Here is a 22,167-nt window from a genome sequence, read left to right as displayed (position 1 = left end):
TCAAAAGAGCAGACTATTTGTTAATAATACAGAATACAGCGACTATTTAAGATGCAGGAAGGCAAGGCTACATGGTCGGGGTTTATGATCATGAATGATGCAGAAGCTACACAGCTGTGTTAAACTCTGAAAAAGCTGTTACACGGCAGGAGTAAGCCACAAGCTGCTCCCAGAAGGCCCTGGAAGGCCCTTTTCCCTCCGACACAGTTGGTATGGTGTGTTTGTAAAGGGGAGAGGGGGATTTGCCTAGGAGTGAAGCCTCACAGGCCAGCCACAGAACATTTAGGACAGACTGACAGCCTGATCTGGTCTCACAGATCCGTGTTCCTAGCCTGACACCAAGCTTCCATCAGCAAGCAGATAGCCAGGTTCTTTAACAGAATGTAATCCCCTTCTACCTTCCTCATTTGTCAGGGTGAAAGAAGTCCAGCAGACTCAAGCTGGAAAGCACAAACAGGGATGAAAACAACCAGTTTGCATACTGATCTTTGTTTAACGACCCCCCCACCCTCACAGCTCACTCTTCCCCAAATAAAGACACATTGTTCAATGGCATGTTGAAAAGACGTGCTCATCATTCTTAATAAACAACTAGAGTAAGAATACATAAGAGAAACAGGGTGGTATCTTTATATGATACACAAGTGTATGTTACAAGAATTCCATCAGGCACAGGAGCCTCAAGGTTTAAGGCCTCAGTATTAGGCCAAAAAAGAAGAGTGTGGTAAAGTTTGTACTTTTAACATCTAAAAATGTCACTTAAAGGTCTGAATAGAAATCATTGTTTTTTTTCTTTGTATAAATGACAATTGTAGTTCACTCTCTCCTCTTCCTTCCAAGATAACAGCAAATTAATGTCCAAGCACAAGAAAAGAAGATGCCTGCCTCTCTTCCACTGGCTGAGCAGGTCCATCCATCATTCTGTGCCCTCTAGGCTGCACGTGCTCCAAGGAGACAGAGGCCCCAGTCATCCAGGCCAATCCTGTAGTTCATATTTTCTACATCATAAAAAAAATCAGAGTCAACCAGCAGCTTTCCACAGCTCCCAGCTTGCAGGGGATATGCAGCCTCCAATGATTCCAACAGTTTGGTGTGTTGGGTAGGATACACAATGGGTAGGTTTCCTTTAGATTCTTTTAAAGAGAAGAAGCCTAAAAGGGCTTCATAGCTACACCAATAAAAAACCAAAAACTTAGGCATCTCCTTTAGTGTAAAAGTCTGTACAATTCTTTGCTTGTCCCTCCCCCGTCACCCCACCCCACCCCTTCTGAGCCAAGAAGGATGCCTTAGTGCATGGTGCTGGCATTAGCTACGGCAATAGCTTCCTGAATCTCTCGTATCACCAGGATCCGGGTGAGCATCTGCTCCATCTGCTCTCTGCTGATCGGCTGGATGGAATACCAGATAGGGCTGTTGGGGGCCACCACTGGCTCCGGAGTCAAGTAAAACGTGTCATTCCGGCCTTTCACACTCTGGGGGCTGCATGAGGAAGATCAGAAATAACCAGACTAACGGAATGTGCTAGGAGGGAGAGACCTCCCCCGTCCTCACAAATCCTGACAGTGAACATCTGGCTGAGGAGACACGAAGGCACTTGTTCTGTAGGTATGGAGTTACTCTTAGGGACAACGGTGGTCCCAAATGTTTAAGCCATGCCAAGGTTAAAAAGCCATGGCCGCAACTGCCAGTAAGTAATTTTTATTTCCCACTGGTAAGCATAACGAACACTTGCCTTAAAGATCAAAGTGAAGCAAAATTAGGATACCATTAAGAGGAACACATACTTTAGTTATCAGAATCGTAGTAATTTAGAGGCGAGTCCTTTGATGCTCCCTCCAATTTTTAGTCCTCATTTTTGTTCAGAAGCCAATCTGAATAGGGCCCTAATCTCAAGCAGCAGATGCTTCCAGTTCACTTGCTTGCAAGTCACAGGCAGAACAATGAGCTCATGCCAGTGCAACAAACCTTCGGAGCAAGTATGAGATTAAAAGCAGCCAGTTCACAAATTACAATTTGTCTCTTTAAATACCATAAAAAGTTCCACGTTAAGTTAGGTGACCATATAGCAAAATCCCACCCTCCCATAATCAATACCCTTCCCCATCTATGTAAATTTATGCAAATGCAGAATCTGTGCCAGGACTAAAATGCTGCCCCGAAAACTAGGCCAGCTACAAAATGCTGTACAACCCAGTCAGTGAAGACAAGCAGTGCTAGGCATGGAATGGAGGCTCTCACCATTTGAAGAGGTAGAAGTCATACAGCTTTATCGGACACCTCAGGGGGTTCTCTGGATTCTCAGTCTGCTCTGCATACATGTCATCTGTAACTAGAAACCAACCCCAAGAAGTCAGTCAGATATTCTGCATGAGAACAACAACAAACTGAGCAGTGCCACAGAGTGTCTGAAGCATTTGGTCACCATGCAGCAATCAGTCAGAGACAGGGCTGTTCCAGTACTCTATCACATGAAGAGCTTGCTTTAACCCAGACATACTGAACAATACCACCAGCCCATAAGCATTTCTCCACTTCTATCTGCACCCGACAGACAGACAATGTCTGAGCCAAATTCCAGGATCACGCTTTTAAGGCACCAGACCACAATTATGTAGTAATTCTACAGTTTTCTCTGAAAAAGAGAAGCCTTTCCAAAGAAGTTTCTCCCCCTGCTCTTAAACACTAACAGTTGCCCCCTTGTCCACAAAAACAGCACAAGCAAGTAATCCTCAGCTCCTGACCACCTCAGGTTAGGTTTGCCTCCAGAACATACTTATTATAAAAGGTACTATCTCTGTCAGAGGGAGCACACGTTTCATTCTCTTAGGCTGATAATAATTGATAGAACCTGGGGTTCTCACAGTCCCATCTGCAGATATTGCCATGTCTCTTCAAGCCCCAAAAGTAAACTGTTTCCAAAGAAAATTCTAGACACTACCTTTCTGGCCTGTCTGGTGTGCACCGTGAGCCTTCAGATAGCGGATACTCGTGCTTTTGTCCTTGGGATTGGAAGGGTTCTTCTTGGTCTGCCTCAATACCTTGGAGAAGGCCAGCTTCATGTGCTGGTCTACTGTCTTCAACAGGAAGTATCTGATCAGAAAAGAGAATAAGGGATACTCAGAGGATACAGCCTCTACAGCAACACAGGTATCTCCATTCATCATGAGCCAGTCGAAGCTCAAATCAACACTGAGATAAAGACTATTCCAGCAAAGCACGCAGAAGTTTAGTTTCCCCTCTGCTAGCTCCTTCCTTGTTGCACTGCATCTTCTTCTCCTGACGGAGTTGCAGGAAGGCCCTGTCTGCAACCATTTAAAATTCACAACCGTGCCTTCATCCAGCACAGCAGCTTCCCAACAACCCTGACAGTGAAGTTTTTATGCTGCAGAAGTCTCGCAGGCACCAGTACTTACTTTGTATTAAAAAACATCAGTGTAGTGAGCAAGGTGGAAGGGGAGTGAGCTCCCAGCTGCTTACACTCCCACAGCATCTCTTCCGTTACGTGACTGGAGAGGACATAACCTGTAACAATCAAAAATCAGCATCATGCCACGAGACAGTTCCAGCAGGAACAAAGGCAGCATTTTCTGGTCCATAAGTACAAAGATTTGTGTTCTCTAAGGGAAGGAGGACATTCTTAATGATGTCAAGATTAATTACACAGAAATAACTTTAATAGGCACAGTTAGGAAAACAACTGTATATATACGCATCAACCTCAAATTGCAGAGAATATACTCCTGCAGTATGTCTAGATATTCCAGTCAGACAGAAGTAAATACGTGCTTAAACAGCTCCTAATTAATGGCCCAACTCCAATGCAGATGCTCCTAATCCAATAATATGTGAGAGCAGGCAGGCCAGTGTAACAAGTCAGCTCTTGGCCCTGTGCACAGCCTCAGTCAGTACACAGCGCCAAGTGATGTATTTGGACACATGAGTAATCCTTTGATTCTCAGATTTTTTCCCCTTTGTGTAGAAGAGGAAATACTATACTCCAAATACACAGATAAACAGAAAAAACAGACAGCTCTATAAACTCCAGGGCTTGTGGAATGACAAAGCACAGATCAAACAGCCTGAGCAAAAACAAAAGGATTCCAAAACTCACACTGCTATGTAGCCACTTAGCCTGTAACATCAGCTGCCTATCTGAACACAAGCAATAGCTTCTTCACTGACTTCTAACCAGATCAAAGGCAGTGAAGTCACAATAAAACATTTCTGTGCTGTAAAAACATAATGCTTATTCTAGTTTTTGTACATAAAACCTGCCTTATCTCAAAGTGTCCTCTTACCCCTATCACCATCATCTTCTAAACACAGCGTGGAGATGAGCTGCTTTTGATTGGAGCAGCAGAGGCTCTATCTGTGCTTTTATTTAAAAAAAAAAAAAAAAAAAAAAAAAAACCAACAAACCCTACACTTAGTGGGTTTGGATATGGAAAGACCATATCCATCTGACTATATTGCAACATGATAGCGTTGCATTATCTCACAAAGCAAGATGTATTAGCACTTCAGCTGAGGAAACTCAACTGGGATCAAGGATCTCCAAGTAAGCCAACCTCATAAAAATCACAAAGTCTCCACTATCTGCTTTCTGATGGGTGACAAGGAATAGGCAAGCAGTCCTCAACTGGGCCTAGAGCCTATAGATGGAACAGTCTTTTACCTGATCAGCATGATCTGTCTTAGACATTTATTTCTTTTGAAAGGTTTTCTATTCACACTACACTCCTGCTGTAGCTTTCAGTTAAACATTCCAAACTCCAGAAAGCTTTTAAGTTCATAAAAGTTTTTACCAAGCGGGGAAACACGAGGCTGTACATCCTTGAGAACCTCATGCAGCCATTCAGTGAAGCGAATATAGTAGAGATCCGAGAAGATGTCATCTACTCGCCCATTTTCAAAGAGATACTGCAAAAGATTCACAACACAGTCCAGTACAGTGATAGCACGTTCCTCTCAAACAAGATGTTATCCTAAGAGCCCACACACCTGGTTACTCAAACGCTTCACAGCATAGCACTGAAGACTAACAGAAACCACCTAGTGAAGCGAGGACCGTTGCACCGAGAACAGATAATCTCAGTTACTATCAAGGGAAATACAAAGACAGGAAGGAGAGACAGCCAGCAAAGTTGGTTGGATTTCACCTCTTCTTTTAGATGTGACCATCGGGAATTAATTCACACGACTGTCCTGTGAACTCCGGGCTCTTTCAGGTAAGGAGGGAGATGCCAGTTCTCCTATCAGTTTAGTTCTGTTCCTGCAGCTCTTCCAGGAAGCGCACTGACATTACCAGTTTAACTTCCCACACCATAAAAAGCTAAATTTTTGCCTGCTAAAGCTTTAGTTAGATCAAGTCTTCATAGATTGCGCAAACATCATCCCTCTGCTCCTCCCTCCCCCCAAAAGACAAACTTAAAAGGATTTCTTACGCTCATTGTGACACCAAATGCATACTAACAATTCTTCATAAATCACTTCAGGAAAAAAAAGAAACACATTGCTGCTTATCAATTACATTTAGTCAGTGCATCTTTTTTTCCTTCTTACACTGAAGCAGCAAAGACCTTTTTGCTATGAAATCTTTGGGAAGCTCATTAGAAGCAAGTCTCCCTTTCTATAAAGGAGAATCCTCCCTATATATTCTGAAAACACACACAGCTCTGCTGCACACAGAACCGTCCTCCCCCTACCTTCTGAATACACAGGAAGATATAGTAGAGCACATCTGGATCATACGGTTCACCATCACCATTCCGTGCTTCTCGTGTCATTAAACATAGACCATAATTCAGCTCAGCCACAGCTGAAGATATGAGATCTTCCTGGAACCTCAGCAGCTGACGTCCTGGAAAACAAAACAAAGCCGTATTATTGAAGTCATAAAGCCATATTATTTCTGACCTTTCAGGAATGATTTCCCACATCTCCAGCTCTGCTGTCTATCTGGCAGTCCTAGTAGTACCACATTCTCCCAGTACAATAAAGAAAACCAAAATAAATCAAGACTCTAAGCTGTCAGATCTACCAAAAAGATAAGTGGGCAGGAATCCAAGAGGAAAACTGTGCCCTGCCAACTGCATGATGACTGCCTTCTTTTACCATGTACAATGAAACGCTGCCCTGCAGCAACAGGAAAACAGCAGCTCCACGACTGCTCCACCAGACTGGCTGGCACACGCAGCCATTTTGTTCGGCCACACATCACAGTCATCCAACATCCTTTTCTACAGCCACTAGACTAGTTGCTCAAGTCAGCTCAGCGCAGACCTGTAATATTTCCCTTGGAACACGTCCTTTGGCATTTGGATCATGCAGTAATTAGCACTGCGCTAAGTAAATTATTGTTTAAACTTAAAAATAATCACTGACAAAAAGGTGCTTTCCAAGAGGAACGGCGAACGGTTCCTATTTCAAGTAGAGATTAGGCAATGACCGAAAGAAAAGAAAGCTCTTGTCACGACACATACTTCCAATAGGTGCTAGCCTATTTTGGGCTTCTTTCTCCAGCTCTGCATTCTTGGTCTGTGCCCAGCTTTTCCACACTTCAAGCCCTTCTTCTGGCTTCAGAGAGTTTGGAAGTAGAAGTTCAGGTGAAGTCTGTGGCTGCTGCTGCTGTTCTACTTCAGCAACCTGAACAGTTTGAGCCTATGAAAGAAAATATTTCAGTTGTAGATACTTTTAAATACAACAGTCACACACAAAACAATTAACTGCAGTGCTACCTCTAGCCCCAGGACATCAGTCAACACCCACTCTGGTTTAGTCCAAGGCACGTAATCTTTGCTGTCTAACGTACTGCTCATGAAATAACATTTGCCTCTCCAAGTTTGTTTGTTTTTTTTAATGGACATATCTAAAATCCCTTCAGCAAATCCACACTACTTGCTGATTGATGCATTCAGAAGTCCTGCAGAACACCACAGGAGACCTAGCAGCCATGAGCAGTTCTTGTGGCAGTGTCACAAAGAAGCTAGATCACTGACAAGAAACTTCATGCAGCTGAAATCCCCTCAAAAACTGACTTCTGGCCTCTTCTCCAACAGCAAAATGAACTACTGATTTGCTTGACTTTACTCAACTTGCCATGCTGAGCCACCACAAAAGACCACCACCTCACTACAGCAAGATAGGCCCAATTGCTCCAGCACTATTAGAGTCCATGATGAAAACACTGTAGATGTCAGTAACACCTGTAATTTAATGTAACCAAAAACAAAACACTACCAAAAAAAAAGAAAGCCACCACCACCAGACAGGCGATGCCTGTAAGAGCCTCAGATTGGAGCTCTCAGACTGTCTACCTCTGATTTGTTGTGCTTCCGTTGCTGCTTTGTTTGCTTTTGCATCAGCTCACACCTGTTTGTGTATCAGCCCCTCCATCACCACAGCTGCAGAAGGAGACTATCACTGAAAGGCCTCAGCTTTTATGGAGGCAGATGGCAATAAAGTTGAAGCTGTCAATCAAACCTCTGTTGTAAAGAGAACAGGAGCCCAAGAGTGAGAACTGACACTCCCATCTCCTTAGGAGCCAGGATTTCGCTCCCACTCCCCCCCAGGTTGCTGCCCCATCAGCCTCCAAGCAAGAGAGCCCTCAGAGGCAGCCACCTCTGCCAGCCCCAGCTAGATGGGGGATCTGCTGCCCTGACCTCACAGCAGTCTCATCTGGTGTGAAGGCAACACACAGGCCAGAGTCACTGGAAGTTGCTTTTTAAATGACATTCTTTCAAAAACAGAACAAAATAGCTGTGGCTTGCCCCAGCTAAGTTGAGACTGACAGGGAGTACCACAGTGCCACAGCTGTGAGACAGACAACACCCAAAAGTGAGATGCTCATCTACAGCAGCTTTATCATCCTTCCCAGAGGAACAGCACATACCTTCCAGACTGCCTCCATGTTTAGGGGGTTATGCAGTACCCAGAGCTCCCAAGACTTTTAATAGGAATACTGTCTTGATACTCAAGTACTGTGGACCACTACATACAGGAATACAAGGCATTGGTAGAAGCTTTACAAGAAATCATTAGAGAAATTATGGAGTTTATACTTTGGAGAGGATTCTGTGAATGTACTCTCAAAAGACCCTTGAAATAAGCCCTCCTTCCCACACCCCAAGAAAAAACCTGTTCAGCAGAAAGGCAAGAAGTTCAGTCAACTTACTTTGAGTAATTGGAAGGAATAAAGTTATCTCTAATATACCAACACAGGGGAAAAAATAAGATACTGAAAGCTCTTTAAAAATCAACAAAACAAACAACAGACAACAACAAAAGAAAACAATGGGATGTATTACATGACCTACAGGCTGTAGGTTAAAGTAGAGCTTATAGAAGAGTGCACCCAGCAACTGACACTTCATCCAGAGATGTAGGGAACCCTTTTCATTGAAGACGTGCTGCAGCCCACCAGGGTTATGACTCGATTCAGAAACACAGATATGACAACCAAAAAGCAATCCTCCTTGTCCCACTGCTTACTGATGAAGTAGAGGGCACGTGTGTCTTTATAAAGCCAAAAGTGTTATTTATAAACTGGAAGGAATTTGTAACAACACTTGTGCTAGCAGACGTGGGTATTTTTGCTCTCATTCCATTCAGCAAGAACAGGCTCTGACACAGATCAATCTCTATGCATTCTGATTTAAAAAAAAAAAAACAAAACCACAAAACTACATTCATTTGCAGATGTAAGACAGGTCATTAATTGCCCTATTCATTTAAGCTCTAAAACTCAATTAAAAACCCTTTTAAAAAAGAAGATCAGCAATTTGGCTGCTGTGTTTGTCAGGACAAAGAGATAGTTACTTGCCATTGGTCACCCTGGCGTTCTTGCACACCAGGCATTTACTGGAAACAGGTTGGTGCTGCAGATGGGCACACCTGATCCACGAAGTCTGCTCTGACAACTGGCCAGATTTTGACATTTTACCTGGGCACTGGATCTGCTGGGAACTCCAAATGCTACACAATGCAAAGTAGCCACCACTAGGCCACTAGAGCATTGATGGGGCTGACTTCGTTGTTGTTGTCGTCTCAGTCTTTTCTTTGAACTGTTCCGGAAAAGACTACAGACCCTGTAATAACTGCCATGGGGAAGCCAGCAATATGCATTTACTTATTCATTTCTGTTACAGAGATTAATGCAGAACTTTCTTTTGGGAAGTTTTGTACTCTATGTACCATTATTAACATGTGGCAGTCCTACATCAGGAGACAAATGCTGCATGTCACACCCAGACCAGAGGAAGAGAGGCATCTCTGCTTCCTTGATACAAGCTGTCTGCTCACATTCCCTCTCCCCAGAACATTTGCAAGTCGTTAATTGAGGATCAAGACCCAAGCAAGTTAAACTTACTGAGCAAGTGACTTGTAGTTGCTGCTGCTGCTGCCCCTGCTCTTGGGGTGTGGGCTGCTGCTGTTGCTGCTGCGGGTCCCATATGTGCACTGTCTGTGCTGTGTTCTGGTACGTCCCGGCCACAGCCTGCACTGCCACTGGAATGTGGATGTTGCCATTCATGAACTGCGCTGGAAAGAGTGAATTAGCAAGAGTCTGCACCACTTCCTCATGAGAGTTCTTCACTACTGAAGTACTTCCCACCATCTTATCCTTGTCATCTTCCAGCTTCACTGTGGTCAGTGTCGTTGGGGAGCCACTGACATGGACAGCATTGTAGGCCTCCTGAGGGATGGCGATGTGGGTTATGTTTTGCTGCTGAAGGTCACCACGTGGCTGAGCAGAGTAAACAGGGATGGTCCAAGTCTCTCCCGTGGGGCTAGTAATGGTCCCAGTGGCACTGTACAGGTGGGCACTGTCCACTGTTAGCAAGTCTGGCCTTAGAGAGACATAACTTTGCTGCTGGCCCTGAGGAATGGCCAACACTGTGGCAACTGGCTGCCCTGAAATAGCATACGACACAGTAATAGGCATATCCACCTTGCGTTTCTTCACGGGCTGAAGGACGCTGGCGGTGCTGATCCTCCTCTCTCCCTCTCGTGGAGAGCCTTGCTGAGAAGGTGGAGGTGACAACGCCCCCACTGTCTGGATCTGGATCTGCTGACCACCAGTAATGGCCTGTCCTGCCACAAGCTGTGCCTGGATCTGCTGGTGCTGTATGTGCTCCTCCTGTATCTCCGCGGCCTGGATCTGCTGGGCGGTCTGCACGTGCTGCACTTGGATTTGAGCTGCCTGCAGCTGAGACGGGCTGGGGCTCTGAAGACACTGACTCTGTATTGTCTGGGACGCCTGCTGCTGCCCCTGGCCTTGGATCTGCACCTGGACCTGTATGGGCTGCTCGGAAGCTTGATGGACAGTGAGCTGCGGAGAGAGCTGCTGGGCGGAGACCTGCTGCGGTGACTGCTGGACCTGGACCTGAACCTGCAAGGACACCAAGCGGGCCGTTAGTGATGCTGAGCAGCAGCAGCCAGCAGCGGGGCCGCCGGCAGAGACGGCGCGTCACTGCAGGTCTGGCTGTGCTCCACGTCTTTTACATTCGGTTTTAATACACGGAGTTATGAACTGCTACTAAAGATCTCAGGAAAATTAAACCAGAGCTACTGCAGAAGTGCCCAGCTGACAGAAGCAGGGCAGGTGCTGTGCTTGCATGGCACTGCGTGAGCAGACAGAAAAACACGTGAGCTGCATCTCCATCCTCAAAGTGCTGCTGGCTCAAGCCAACAGATTGCAGCACTTTCGTCTTCAGAGCGACTTCCACTGCAAAGTGTTATTTCAGCACAGGCCTTGCTATAGAGAGATTTTTAGGTCAAACTCAATTTCAGAATTGTAATTTGTGCACCTTGACACAAGATGCACAGGTTTTTGCCTCATTCTTACTATGCCCTAAAGACCAATTTTACTGCTCCCACTGCCAGCCCCTAAATGGCTGCAGGAGCCTGGGACAGGCAGCAGGAAATGAGGGGAAGCTGAAAACAGCACTTGGGTCCTTCCAAACAGGGCAGAGAATTATTACTTTGAAACCAACTGTTAATTGTAGCACTACATAACCAGGTGTTAACACAGGAAACGGTGCAATTTTCAGCTAAATCGGTGTCTTGAGCTAAAGGACACCACTACAGCATTTGCTCTTCTCAACGTTACAAGTATTTATTTGGCAAGGATAATTAAAACCAGTTAACTTTTTATTATTTACTTATTCCATTTAATTCCATTTATTGCCCAAGCCACTCAGCCGTATTTTCTATCTCATGCATTTAACTCAATGCTGAACACCATGGACAAAATACATGAGTACTTAAACTAAAACAAACTGTTTGAACTCCAAGGGAAATAAATATTCCTATGCCCAACCCAGCTGATGTCCTCACTCCCAGGACACTAAGAGATGTCTGCTCTCCTCCCCAAACAATTTGCTGCATTTGCCCTGTTCTCAGAAGTAGCATCCCAGCCTTCCACCATCACCAGCTTCCCCAGGCTTCCTTAAAGCTTGATCTTGAAGGGGGCATTAATCACTCAGCTTTTCCTTGCAAAAAAAAAAAAAAGAGCTTTAGCGGCACCTACAAGAGCCACGTAATGTTTGAACCCAGCACTGATCTATTTAGTCATAAAACTGTGTCTCCCTGCTCACATTCCCTCAGCCTTTTCCATCTCACTTATCAAAGCCAGACAAGTAAAGGTAACATCTAAACAGACTCTACGCTCAGGTTTATGCTGCAGTTATACAAAATCTCCACCCCACTTCCTACAGTCACCTCTAAATGTCTTCAAAAAAAAAAACAAAAACACAACAACCCCAACATTAAGGACTCATTTGCAGCCAATTAAGAATTGCTAAGCAGTAAATGGGGTTTCAAAATACACCATCTGCAAACCAATTGTTTAAGCCACCTCCTGTTAGCAACTCATTCTGTTCCTGGGAAGAACAGTGAATTTTAGAGGCTCCTGCTGACAGCTGTATGCAGTATACTGTGATCCAAACGATGTGGACTTTATATAATTTCCTGCAAGGTAACAAGACACATACGACCTTGCACCAGCATGGCAGCTTAAGAAGCTGCATCAGCGAGTGATTTGCTCAGGAGTTAATTGAAAAAGATGAAGTCACCCACGGGACAGCTCTTCAGTTCCACCTGATACGCAGACCATGCTGGCCCACACTACCAGCAGTGCCCAGCAAGCAGGCCCAAGCACAGGTCCCTACCCTGACTTCAGTTTAAGAAAGTCGACTGCAATTATACCTCTAAGGCAATTATTCCCCAAAATAACACTAATCACTACTAATAGTAATCATTACTGTAGCCTTTAATACCAATACAAGCCCTTGTTCAAAACACTACCTGCAAGGAGAGGCACAAGATGGGTCGATCTCAAATGCGTTATCACACCGCAGATTTTCAGTGAGAAACACTTGCTTTGTCTCCTGGCATTTAGAATCATGTCTGGAAGAAGTGTGTCATTGATGCTGTACTTCTGCAGTGCATTGTAAGAATAGGCACACGTTGACTGAGAATACCTCACAAGTTCCCCCACCTTCACTATATACACAATTTTACATTAGAGTTTGTCACCCTCTTCTCTTTGCATGTATGAAATCAGCATTTCTGTTATTAGTGGAAAGACTTGAAAGCTTACTCCTGCAAGGAGACAATTTCAGTGTTAAGTGCAGTTAGGCTGTGAAATGGGCTTAACCAAGAGGCACAGCCTAAGATCAGTACTTCCTTCTCTCTGCTTTTACAGCCTAAGCTCACATCTCTAAAAGCCATGGGCAGCTTCCCTTTCAGAGGTGAGGTTTTTGGTTTGTTTTTTTTTTTTTTTTTTTAATTATTATTATTTTTAAACATCCAGAGAATAAGCCCAGACCCAAATATGTTGCAAAAGTCAGACTCCAGAACCACTGCAAGTCCTTCATACGGCCAACTGTTGACATCACATTCCCGAGTAGAGGTTGCTCCTATTTAAAGGAATATTGAAGCCCTACCTACTACACATTACACATCCCTTGTGAATTACATATCTATTTTTATCAACCATATTTTGCAGCAACTCCCTCTCCATTTTCAAGTAGCTTGCACCCAGGAGTGCTACAAGCCTCCACTTCAGAATTAAGGACTTAACTCGTTTGAGACAAAAGGACAAAGAATTAAACAGCATCAGTGGTTGACTTTCTAAAATACTCTGTACAGAAAGAAGTGTTTTAAACGTGCAAAGACCAACACAGACAGCAATGTGCCGCACCAAGGTGAAGGAAGAACGTTATGCTGGGAATGCCTGGATTGCACTGGTGCAATAGAATAACACAGCAAGTCACAATACCAGAAGGCTGCATATTGTCATAAGTTTGGATGCAACAGCATGAAAACAATCACTTCCCAGCAGGCTGCAATTAGAGAGAAATGCATTTTTACCATAAAATAGCTAGAAGTTGGGCCAAATACTCGCAGACTAGAGAAGCAAAAGCGTTAGATGCCTGCCCTGTCTTGTAATAGCAGGGTAAAACCAAGCTTAAATCCCATGAAGGGGGAACCTTGTGCCATTTTAAGGACAAATGAAAAAAGGCACACACATTTTGTCTGAACTGAGCACATACGAAGACAAGATCAGTAGCCACTCAGTAACACTGAGCCAAAACAAGACTACAGCTTACGCCTTAGTTTCATTCTGAAGGTGATCCCAAAAATTAGGCTCAAAGCCCAGGACAGGTGAGAGGGGACAAGCAGCAAACACACTGCAGAAGTACACTCCAAAACCCAGCAAGAGCAACGCAGGTGCACCCTAACATCCACACCTGAGCAAACTAATGGAAATAATCCACCTGGTCAAAACCACTGACAAGCAGAATTGCAGTTTCCTGACTATTCTTAGCCCCATTTAAGGCTTAAAATGCACTTCCCTCAAAACCAGTGACTCCAGCACTTAGAACCAACTCGGTAATGAAGGGCTCCTTCTAACATTAGGTCAGAAGGTACCTACAGCATACAGACAAGTACAAAACAGGTGAAAAGGCTGATCACTGAAGTAGCAGGAAATGGTGAACGTGTTATTCAACTGCCTTACAGGAAGTCCTTTGCTACCTATCAAAGTAAACAACGTCTACAGGGAACATACAAGTCAACTTTTCAGAACGACTACCAGACGCTCAGTCCAGGTTTTTTCCTCTGCTCATTCATCATCACTGAGACAATGCCACAGACCACAGAGGTATTTTGCATGTTTCAACAGTTACCATATCAAGATTATGTTGTCAAGCTGCACTCTGAGGCAGGATTTAGATCTAAATCAGAACACATGAAGCAAAGAAAACAGCTTCCCTTTCCTGCAGAGGTGCCTATTTCCAAATACAAGAAAGAGCTATCTTTAAAACACCACTCTCTATTACAGCCATTCTTTGAAGTGGCACAGTCCACCCTAGCAAATGTTAATTAATACTAGCTGCTACACTGATATCTCTTATTAGAATGTTTTTCAATGATAAGCAAACAAGAGCCCTAGCTCGTGTTAGAAGAACAGGCTGAACCCAGAACCAAGACAGAGACAAGGGGACAGCCATCTCCACCTGAAGTGAAGGAAAGGTCCGTCCCCTGCAGAGCCAAGGATAAGATCTTCTGAGCTACTGAAGCTCACCTTTTCCTGCTTTATGTTACAAACAACACCTACACTGGTCTGAAGTCAGAGAACAGATCAGAGGAAGCCTAAGCAGTAAGAAATGAACACATTTCACATTCCCAAGGAACTGGGGAATTAGAAGGACAGAAGCCTTCACAGTTTATGCAGTCATTTAACCATTCCCTATATAGTTCAGCAATCTAGCTCACCTGTACCATCTTCACCTCATCCCCAGCCCAAGGAGCTCCTACAACCTTGCCATCAGACTGTCCTAAGAAAGGTGAGAACGGATGAACTTCCCTGCACAGATACTGACTCTTCACTGATATCCTTCCAGCTACATCTTGCAGGTGAATATGAGAAATGAAAGGAGGAAGGGTTTCACTACTGCACAAGTAGTGTTCTTTAAGGAAGTCAGTGTTAACACCTCTTCTTGCTGGTGTCATCAGTTCTGTGCCCTCAATGGCCAAAACCAGCTAGCAGAATCTCAGAGGCCAAGCTGATAAAACTCTTACTTGACTAGAGCAAAACACAGCCTTTCTCACCCAGCCCAACACTGCACATGATCTGACAGCTTGACATGCTAAACCACTTATTAAGATATAACGTCATCGCTGTGATACTGAGCATGGAAGGAGCTCCAGGACACTTGCACTGGAGCACCAACTACTACATAACCTAACTGAACAGTTGCATCTACTTTGAAATAAATGTTAGGCAACAGTTTGTTGAATCTTTTAGGCAAGAAAACCCTAAGGTGGCAACTTTTCCTTCAAAACAGGAAGCATGCTTTGCCAGAACAAATAAAAGCAGCAGCAGTCACGCTCTGTCTTTGTCTTCAGCAATGAAGACAGAGGATGAAACCTGAGCACTGCCTATCTTTATGATCATAGGGCTGCCATCAGCACTTGCAGCCATCAGGTCATCTGACCTGTGATATTATTAGTCACCTTCAGCAACACTGCTGCACTGCCAGATAGAAGCGCAGCCATTCAGAGGGTCTTCACTGACTTGCAATTGGATTAGCGAGAATTAGAAGGATTATCGAGTCAAGAACTGGGATGATTTAAGTTTGATTAAGATCTCAGAGGACGACCAAAAATTATCGTAGAACTGCAAAATGAGGCAGAGGAATCAGACACACTGCTCTGCTGGAACACTGGCAGCCCCAGCACAATCTGGGGGTTTGTTCACACGAAGCCACCAGGCTTTGCCAGTGCTGCCACAAGGACAGCCATGAAATGTCTGCAGACTACGTCACAGGTTTAACCTTAACTGCATCTTGACAAGAAATCTTGAAAGAACACTGAAGAACTCTCACAGATGGGTAAAGACATTCCTCCACCTAATTTCTGAGAAAAAAATAAGGGTAATTCAAAGACAGTTCTGAGCCAGATGCTCAAATATGGACCAATCAGTGGCACTGCTGGTGCACAAAAGCTGCAGCCACATCAGGTACAAGATGTGCCACCAGACTGTGCTGGGAGGTGGTAACAGGCTGAAGAGAGCCACACAGGAGGCAATACAAGCACTGCTGTGTGTACTGACAGATGTGAAAGCAGGTATTCTAAAGCAGAGTCACATCAAAAACAAAGGAGAAGAGTACACAATGTTTTTTAGGAAAGCTTTTTGAGAGCTTGACTTTTGTTAGATTTTTTTCATTCTCCATAATATGCAAGCCATTTAGTTTACAAAATAGGAACATAACTCTGGCAGCAACTCTATGGTTATTTTCAAGAAGGTCAGGAGCTTATTTTTCTCTGGAGTGTATGATATTTGACCTCCCTCCCTGTCTCTGTTACTAGGAGGCTTGCAAGGGTCAAGCCTGAACTTTGAGGAGTTCCAAAGGGAGGCAGCAGTCAGAAGCACATGCATACATACGTACTCCTGGTTGGTTTTAAGATTGGTATGGGGCCTTTAACATCTTCAAGGCTGAGGCACTGAAAAAGCCCTAATCCTTCTAATAGTTCTTCTGCTGAACTGAAAAGCAAAACTTCTCCCCCAAAATGTGCTAGCTGGCAGAACCAAAGCCACCCCTGACCACTTCTAATAGACTCACGCAGAGATCTAATGCATCTCTCTGTGAGAATAGAGGCTTCTATTCTTCAAAAGCCTCGTGCCACAGGTTACTGTGGGGCAACGGGTTATGGCAGTCCTAGCTGAACATTCAGTTACTCAGTAGGAAGAGTGATTGGAGACAAGTCACCCAACAAAAGAGGAAAGTTTGTCTTTACTATAGGATAAGAACACACAAGTGAGATGTTGGCACAAGTCTGCACTGCAGCAATGCTACCTCATCAGTTGCAAAAGAAGCAACTTGTCCATCTGAAGCATATCAAAATCACAGCCACAGCCAGAGTTCAGCTGCTGGGAGATGCACTGTAAGAGAACCTTGGTAACACCCTGCCACCTATGAGCTCTGTAAGAAGTGTCTGAGGACCAAGGCAGTTGGTGGTCCTCAGTTACATATTTTTTCTTGATGCTGGATTTTTCTCATTTAATACTTAATACAAATTATTTTAATATCTGTTAAAAGAGCTGCAGAAGACTCCTACCATTGTGCAAAGGAGCCAGCTTCCTTGGCACATAGGCACCTTTCAGAACACCTTGTCATGAAAAGCATCTTACCCTGGTTCACAACTTATGTCAACTTCTGTGCATTTCTCTCCAGCATTAAAAGCCAGTTCAAGAACTGAAACTTCTAGAACTTCAGTTCAAGTAAAATTTGAAGAGTACTGATTTCCTTTAAAAAAAAAAAAAAAATAAAATTAAAGCAACAAGAGTTAGATCCCACTGCCACTCTAAACAACGAGAAAAAGCAAGACCAGCAGAGGAGGAAGGGTATTTATAGCTGCTTCACAGAGTGCAAGGCTTCAGGGAGCTGTGTACATGCCAAAACTGTCAACCATTTCTCAAATAGGTTACACCACTACATTGCTATGTATGTTACTCCTCCTACAGCAGGGCTCAATGGAGGCAGAGCAAGACAAATTTACTACCAAATTCCTTAAACAAGAGGGAAACGCTGTTCTATATGAAGTTGATTGGCCCTGCTTCTTAAACATTTGCCTCTGGTTTCAGGTCAGCCAGTAGCTGGCTCTGAACACTATTCTGTGGGTTAACAAGTCATATGTACCTTCAAAGATGATTTCAGATGCTTACCTGGACTTGCTGGGGTTGCTGAACCTGTATCTGCTGCTCTTGCTGAGTTTGTTGCTGGACACTGGTTGTCACAGGGCAAGCAAGTTCAAGCAAAGAGCCGGCCACCTCTGTGCTGTCCGTGTAAATGCAGTTGCCACCCTGCTGGTACACCATCGTGGTGGTGGCCGTCTGCTGAAACTCCTGCAGAGCTTCCGGCCCCTTGGAAGCCAGGGAGTCCAGGAACTCCTTCATCCTGTGCTGGGGGATCGTTCGTGCCTTCACACGGATGTATTCTTCAAAGGAAATGGTGTTCTCCAGAGAATTATTCATATTGTAAGGTCCTGAGGGTTCCTTAAGGAAAGAGAAAGTGAAAACTCTTAACTACAGTGCTCCTCTGGTGCAAGGATATTCCCAACTCCAGTAATTAGTTTCTCATACTGAGCACCACGTGAAATCGAGCAAACATGCAGGGCCAGATGCCCTGAGACAGATGCTTCAGCTTTGTGAGGCACCTCGCAGTGCTACACTCCTTTCAAACTAACCCTCAGCAATTCAGGGAAGTCTGAACGATACCATGTACAACCATGACACCTATTTCAAAGAGCTCACTGCCATGTAACACCTTCCAGAATTATACTTCACCCACACCAAGCAAGTCTCATCACAGAATAAATCAAATCACAGATCTCATTCGTTTGCAGCATGCAACGCTAGCAAGAGAAGCTCAGAAATCAATACACATGGCCCTGCTTCACAGGCATGGAGGAGGGAGAACTGAGCAGTGTGCTCTGTCAGGCCATGCAGCTCTACTCTAGGAAGCAGAACAGAAGAGCAGCAGATGCAGCATTCATCCCTCTGCTATTAGGACTAGCACAGCCCTATCGATTTGAACACAGCAAGTGAAAGGAGAGCGTTGGAATCAGGAGATTCCTCAAATAGAACTACAACACAGAGAAGCAGGGCTCTGGAAATTAAGCAGCCAACAGCAGCACTGGTTCCTGATATCTTTTCAATACAGGAAGAGGTTAACGAGAAATGTGTGAAGACAGAAGAGAGACAGAAGCAGTCAGATGATTTGGGAAAGCGAGCACAAGGAGGAAAAAAAACAAAAGATGACTACACCTGAGAACATTAGAAAGCTCTAGGGTACACATTGGCAGCGTACTTCTCTTATTGACTTAACTTGTTTGAGCCCACAAATTGTTTCAGCAGCGAGCATACTGCTTGTTTCTAAGGTACTCATTAGTCCCAATAAAGGGTAAATAGATCTGAGCTCTAACACCACCAGCTGCTGAGATGGCTGCGAAAAGACATGAAACAGCACAGCATTCAGACTAGAAGAGGAGATCTGGAATTACTGGTGGAGAAGTAGAAAAAGGGACAACATCACTGTATGCACATACTGACTGCAGTCCTTAACAGAAGTACAAAAAGCAGAGCTCTGCAACATTTCACAGTGCTTTAACCAAGCAGAACCAGGACAGAGGCTTCTGACTGAACAGAAGACCGCAACAACCGTGTGAAGATGGGAGCAAGTTCAAGGCTGTCAGTGGCGTAACCGCATTGCCAAGTCCCAGCCCAGCTCCCACCAATACCAGCAAGCCCTACGGTGCTCTCTAACCGCGCTTCACCGCTACGTGACAGCACTCTAAGCACACAGGGTTGTTTACATGGAGGAGGTTCACAGCTAGCACGTTTGACCAGGCCCACGTGAGCAAGAACGAACATCACAGGTAAGGGAACACGAGGCAACTTGCTGAATGTACAGTTTCTGGAATTACTACTTAAAACACGCATCAGTCTTCAGCAGTACAAAGCAGAACAGTGCCCACCTGCTAAATACAACAATTCTGTAGAAATCAGCATACAGAAGCTCCCACAGAGCGCAGAGCTGGACAGAGACACAGTTCTCCTACCTGTCAGTGACTCTGCTCTGACAAGTTCTCAGGTCTGCATGACAGAGCCAATAAAACTACTCACTCAGTTGCTGACTCAGCAAGGTTTCTTCCAGGAGCCACTCAAGGAAAAACTAAGCACATCTAAGCTTGATGCTCAGCTTTTCCCACTGAAGAGGCTCAGCTGATACTTTGCTCCTTTTTTTTCCCCCCCATCAACCCTATCGCAGTCATTGGACACCTGAATGTCCAAGGTGACACCAATGGGAGATTAAAGTTACTAATGCATCTTCAGGGACTTGGACAGGACCTACACTCAGCACACAATTCATCTTGCACCTAACTGTAAGAAGCTCTGGTAGACGCTCTCAAGCAGGTAAACGCATTTTGAGTTATTAACTTGTCTCAAGTTTCTATTTAGAACTTGCACATTTTCTACTTAAGTACCATGGTGAAGCTTTTAGATCAGCACAATCACAGTGCACAGCCACCTGGAGGTGCATTAGCAGACACAGCCTGCAGAGGGGAGACTTCTGGAAAGGAAGCCTCAAGGATGCCATGCCAGGAGCCCAGCAGCAAACACTAACAGCTGCTCTTTGACTTTAGTGCTGTTGATGTGACAGCCAGCTGTCGCAGAGCTGGGAGGGCTCAGCCCCTGGCAAAGACCTTCCTTACTGCTGCACTGGCACTTGTTATGCTGAAAGGGCTCAGGGAATCAATTGTGTCTTAGGAGATTATTTACTTTCTGTTAATTTTGTCGAGGGATGTCAGTAGTTATCCATTACCCCAAACAGATAAAGTTACGTCATGGAACTACACCCCATTAGGGCTCATACACTGCTTTTGGAACTCCAACCCTTCTCCTAAGAGCTGCTCATACACACATCATGCTCCTCCACAGCAGAGGCCAGAAGCTACAGAAACCCAGTTACAGAAGCAACAGGCTCAAAGATCAGCAGGAGATCCACCACCAAATCACTACCTACCTCTTCTGACCACCAGAAAGCAGAACAAATAACATGAATTTCTTACATACAGATTCTTGACCCTGCTCAGCTGCTCCATCCTAATCAGCACCACAGTCAGCCTACCATTCTGGTCTTGTGAATCTTCCCCTGCCACAAGGAACATCTCACCTAGCACAGAAAAACCCTTGTAGTTATTGGCATAAAATTACTACAGCAAGAGTCACTAACACATAAAGCACCAAGCTGCTTCTGTGAGCCTCTGCAACATGTGAAGTCCCAAGCATGGAGCAGAACCCTGCTGTGCCACGTGGTACTGAGAGCATCGTTCCTTCTCCCAGACAACAACAGGACCTTCCTTTAAACTCCAGCCAAAAGAAAAGAGCCGAAGGCACCACAGGTAACACAACAGCTTGGGATCTCTCAGAATCAGATCGTTCCCATCTACCTGAAGGCTGCTTGGTTAAATATATTTAAGAGCACTGAACGGCTCAGGCTGTGCTTCACAGCTACACACAGCAGCACAGGTACCAGAGTTAGGCGAAGATTCAGGAAAGTAACACTAACCACAGAAACCACAGCTGTTACAACTAAACTCACCCACGTTTCTGAACAGACAGAAACCTTTCAGTGCATTCAACAGGCCGAGGTTCTGCAGCACATAGCTCACTGCTGCAGCTGCCACTTTCACCAAGATATGATCCCTTGAACCATTAGACACGTGTTAGAAACAGCAAACTCCTTCTTAGGCCTCAGCAGCACATTTTTAAGCCAAAAGAGCACCCAGGCAGAACGCTTCCTTCGCTAAGTGGATGTAAGCCCTCCCTGCTCAGTACGACCCCGTCTTCCAGGAAATGAGGGCACAAAACCCTCTGAGGACCGCAAGCACACACAGTTAGTTCGTAAACTCAGCCCGAGGTTACTGAGAACACACACACGACTCGCAGCATGTGGACGATCCGGACTCACCAGTCACCATGGTGCATGTATTTCTGCTGCTCTTGTCCTGAGCTCTTAGACTTGTAACGTTCTGGAGAAGACAGAACAAAGAAGCCCTTTCCATCCCCGGTTCCTTTTTTTCTTTATTAAAACCATTTTACGTTCAATAGGCTTTGCCTCAATATGAACGGGAAGAGATCGCCGGGCTCCGGGGAAGGCGGCGATGGGACCCCTCCCTCCGCACCCGTCACGGTGGGAAGGCAGAGCTGAGAACAAGGCAGCAGCACAAGGCAGCAGCGGCAACAGCACTGACGGAGCCCAGAGGTCCCTCGGCACAAACCGCCCCGTCACCGCACCCGGCCCCACCGCCGGCCCGGCCTCCCTCCACCTGCGGCGGGGCGCCGGGGCCCTCCTTTGTTCCCCGCGGGCCCCGGGCAGCCCCCGCCGCCGCCCCGCCGCAGGAGCCACGTTTGGGCTCGGTGGGAAGGCGGAGGCCGCAGCCTTCCGGTGCGCGCTGCCGCCGCCCGAGCGAGGCGGAGGAAAGGGGGGGCGCGAAGGGGGGCGCGCCCCGCGCGGGCACGGTGAAGCCGCGCGCGCTCCCGCCGGGCGGGGCCGCCCCTCCCTTCCCCCTCCCCGCCGGGCCCGCGCCGCCCCCGGA

The 22,167-nt window shown here is 45.5% G+C and overlaps 1 protein-coding gene across 1 annotated transcript; it reads right to left on the bottom strand.

Moving 5' to 3' along the window:
- Positions 1-555: 555 nt before the first annotated feature.
- QRICH1 (glutamine rich 1) lies at positions 556-21,827 on the bottom strand. Its single transcript, XM_042836700.1, has 10 exons — positions 21,540-21,827; positions 17,732-18,061; positions 9,368-10,387; positions 6,483-6,660; positions 5,706-5,860; positions 4,806-4,920; positions 3,414-3,522; positions 2,939-3,090; positions 2,239-2,329; positions 556-1,479 (listed from the first exon to the last, which is right to left on the bottom strand). The coding sequence occupies exons 2-10, from the start codon at positions 18,038-18,040 to the stop codon at positions 1,287-1,289; spliced, it is 2,322 nt and encodes a 773-aa protein (XP_042692634.1). The 5' UTR covers positions 18,041-18,061; positions 21,540-21,827; the 3' UTR covers positions 556-1,286.
- Between the last annotated feature and the right edge of the window lie 340 nt (positions 21,828-22,167).

Source organism: Centrocercus urophasianus, unplaced genomic scaffold, assembly GCF_019232065.1.
Source record: "Centrocercus urophasianus isolate 14NV4802_14NV808 unplaced genomic scaffold, USGS_Curo_1.0 seq_627, whole genome shotgun sequence".
Classification (NCBI taxonomy): domain Eukaryota; kingdom Metazoa; phylum Chordata; class Aves; order Galliformes; family Phasianidae; genus Centrocercus; species Centrocercus urophasianus.
Note: the sequence above shows the minus strand (reverse complement) of the source record. Positions and strands in the feature narration are given on the sequence as shown.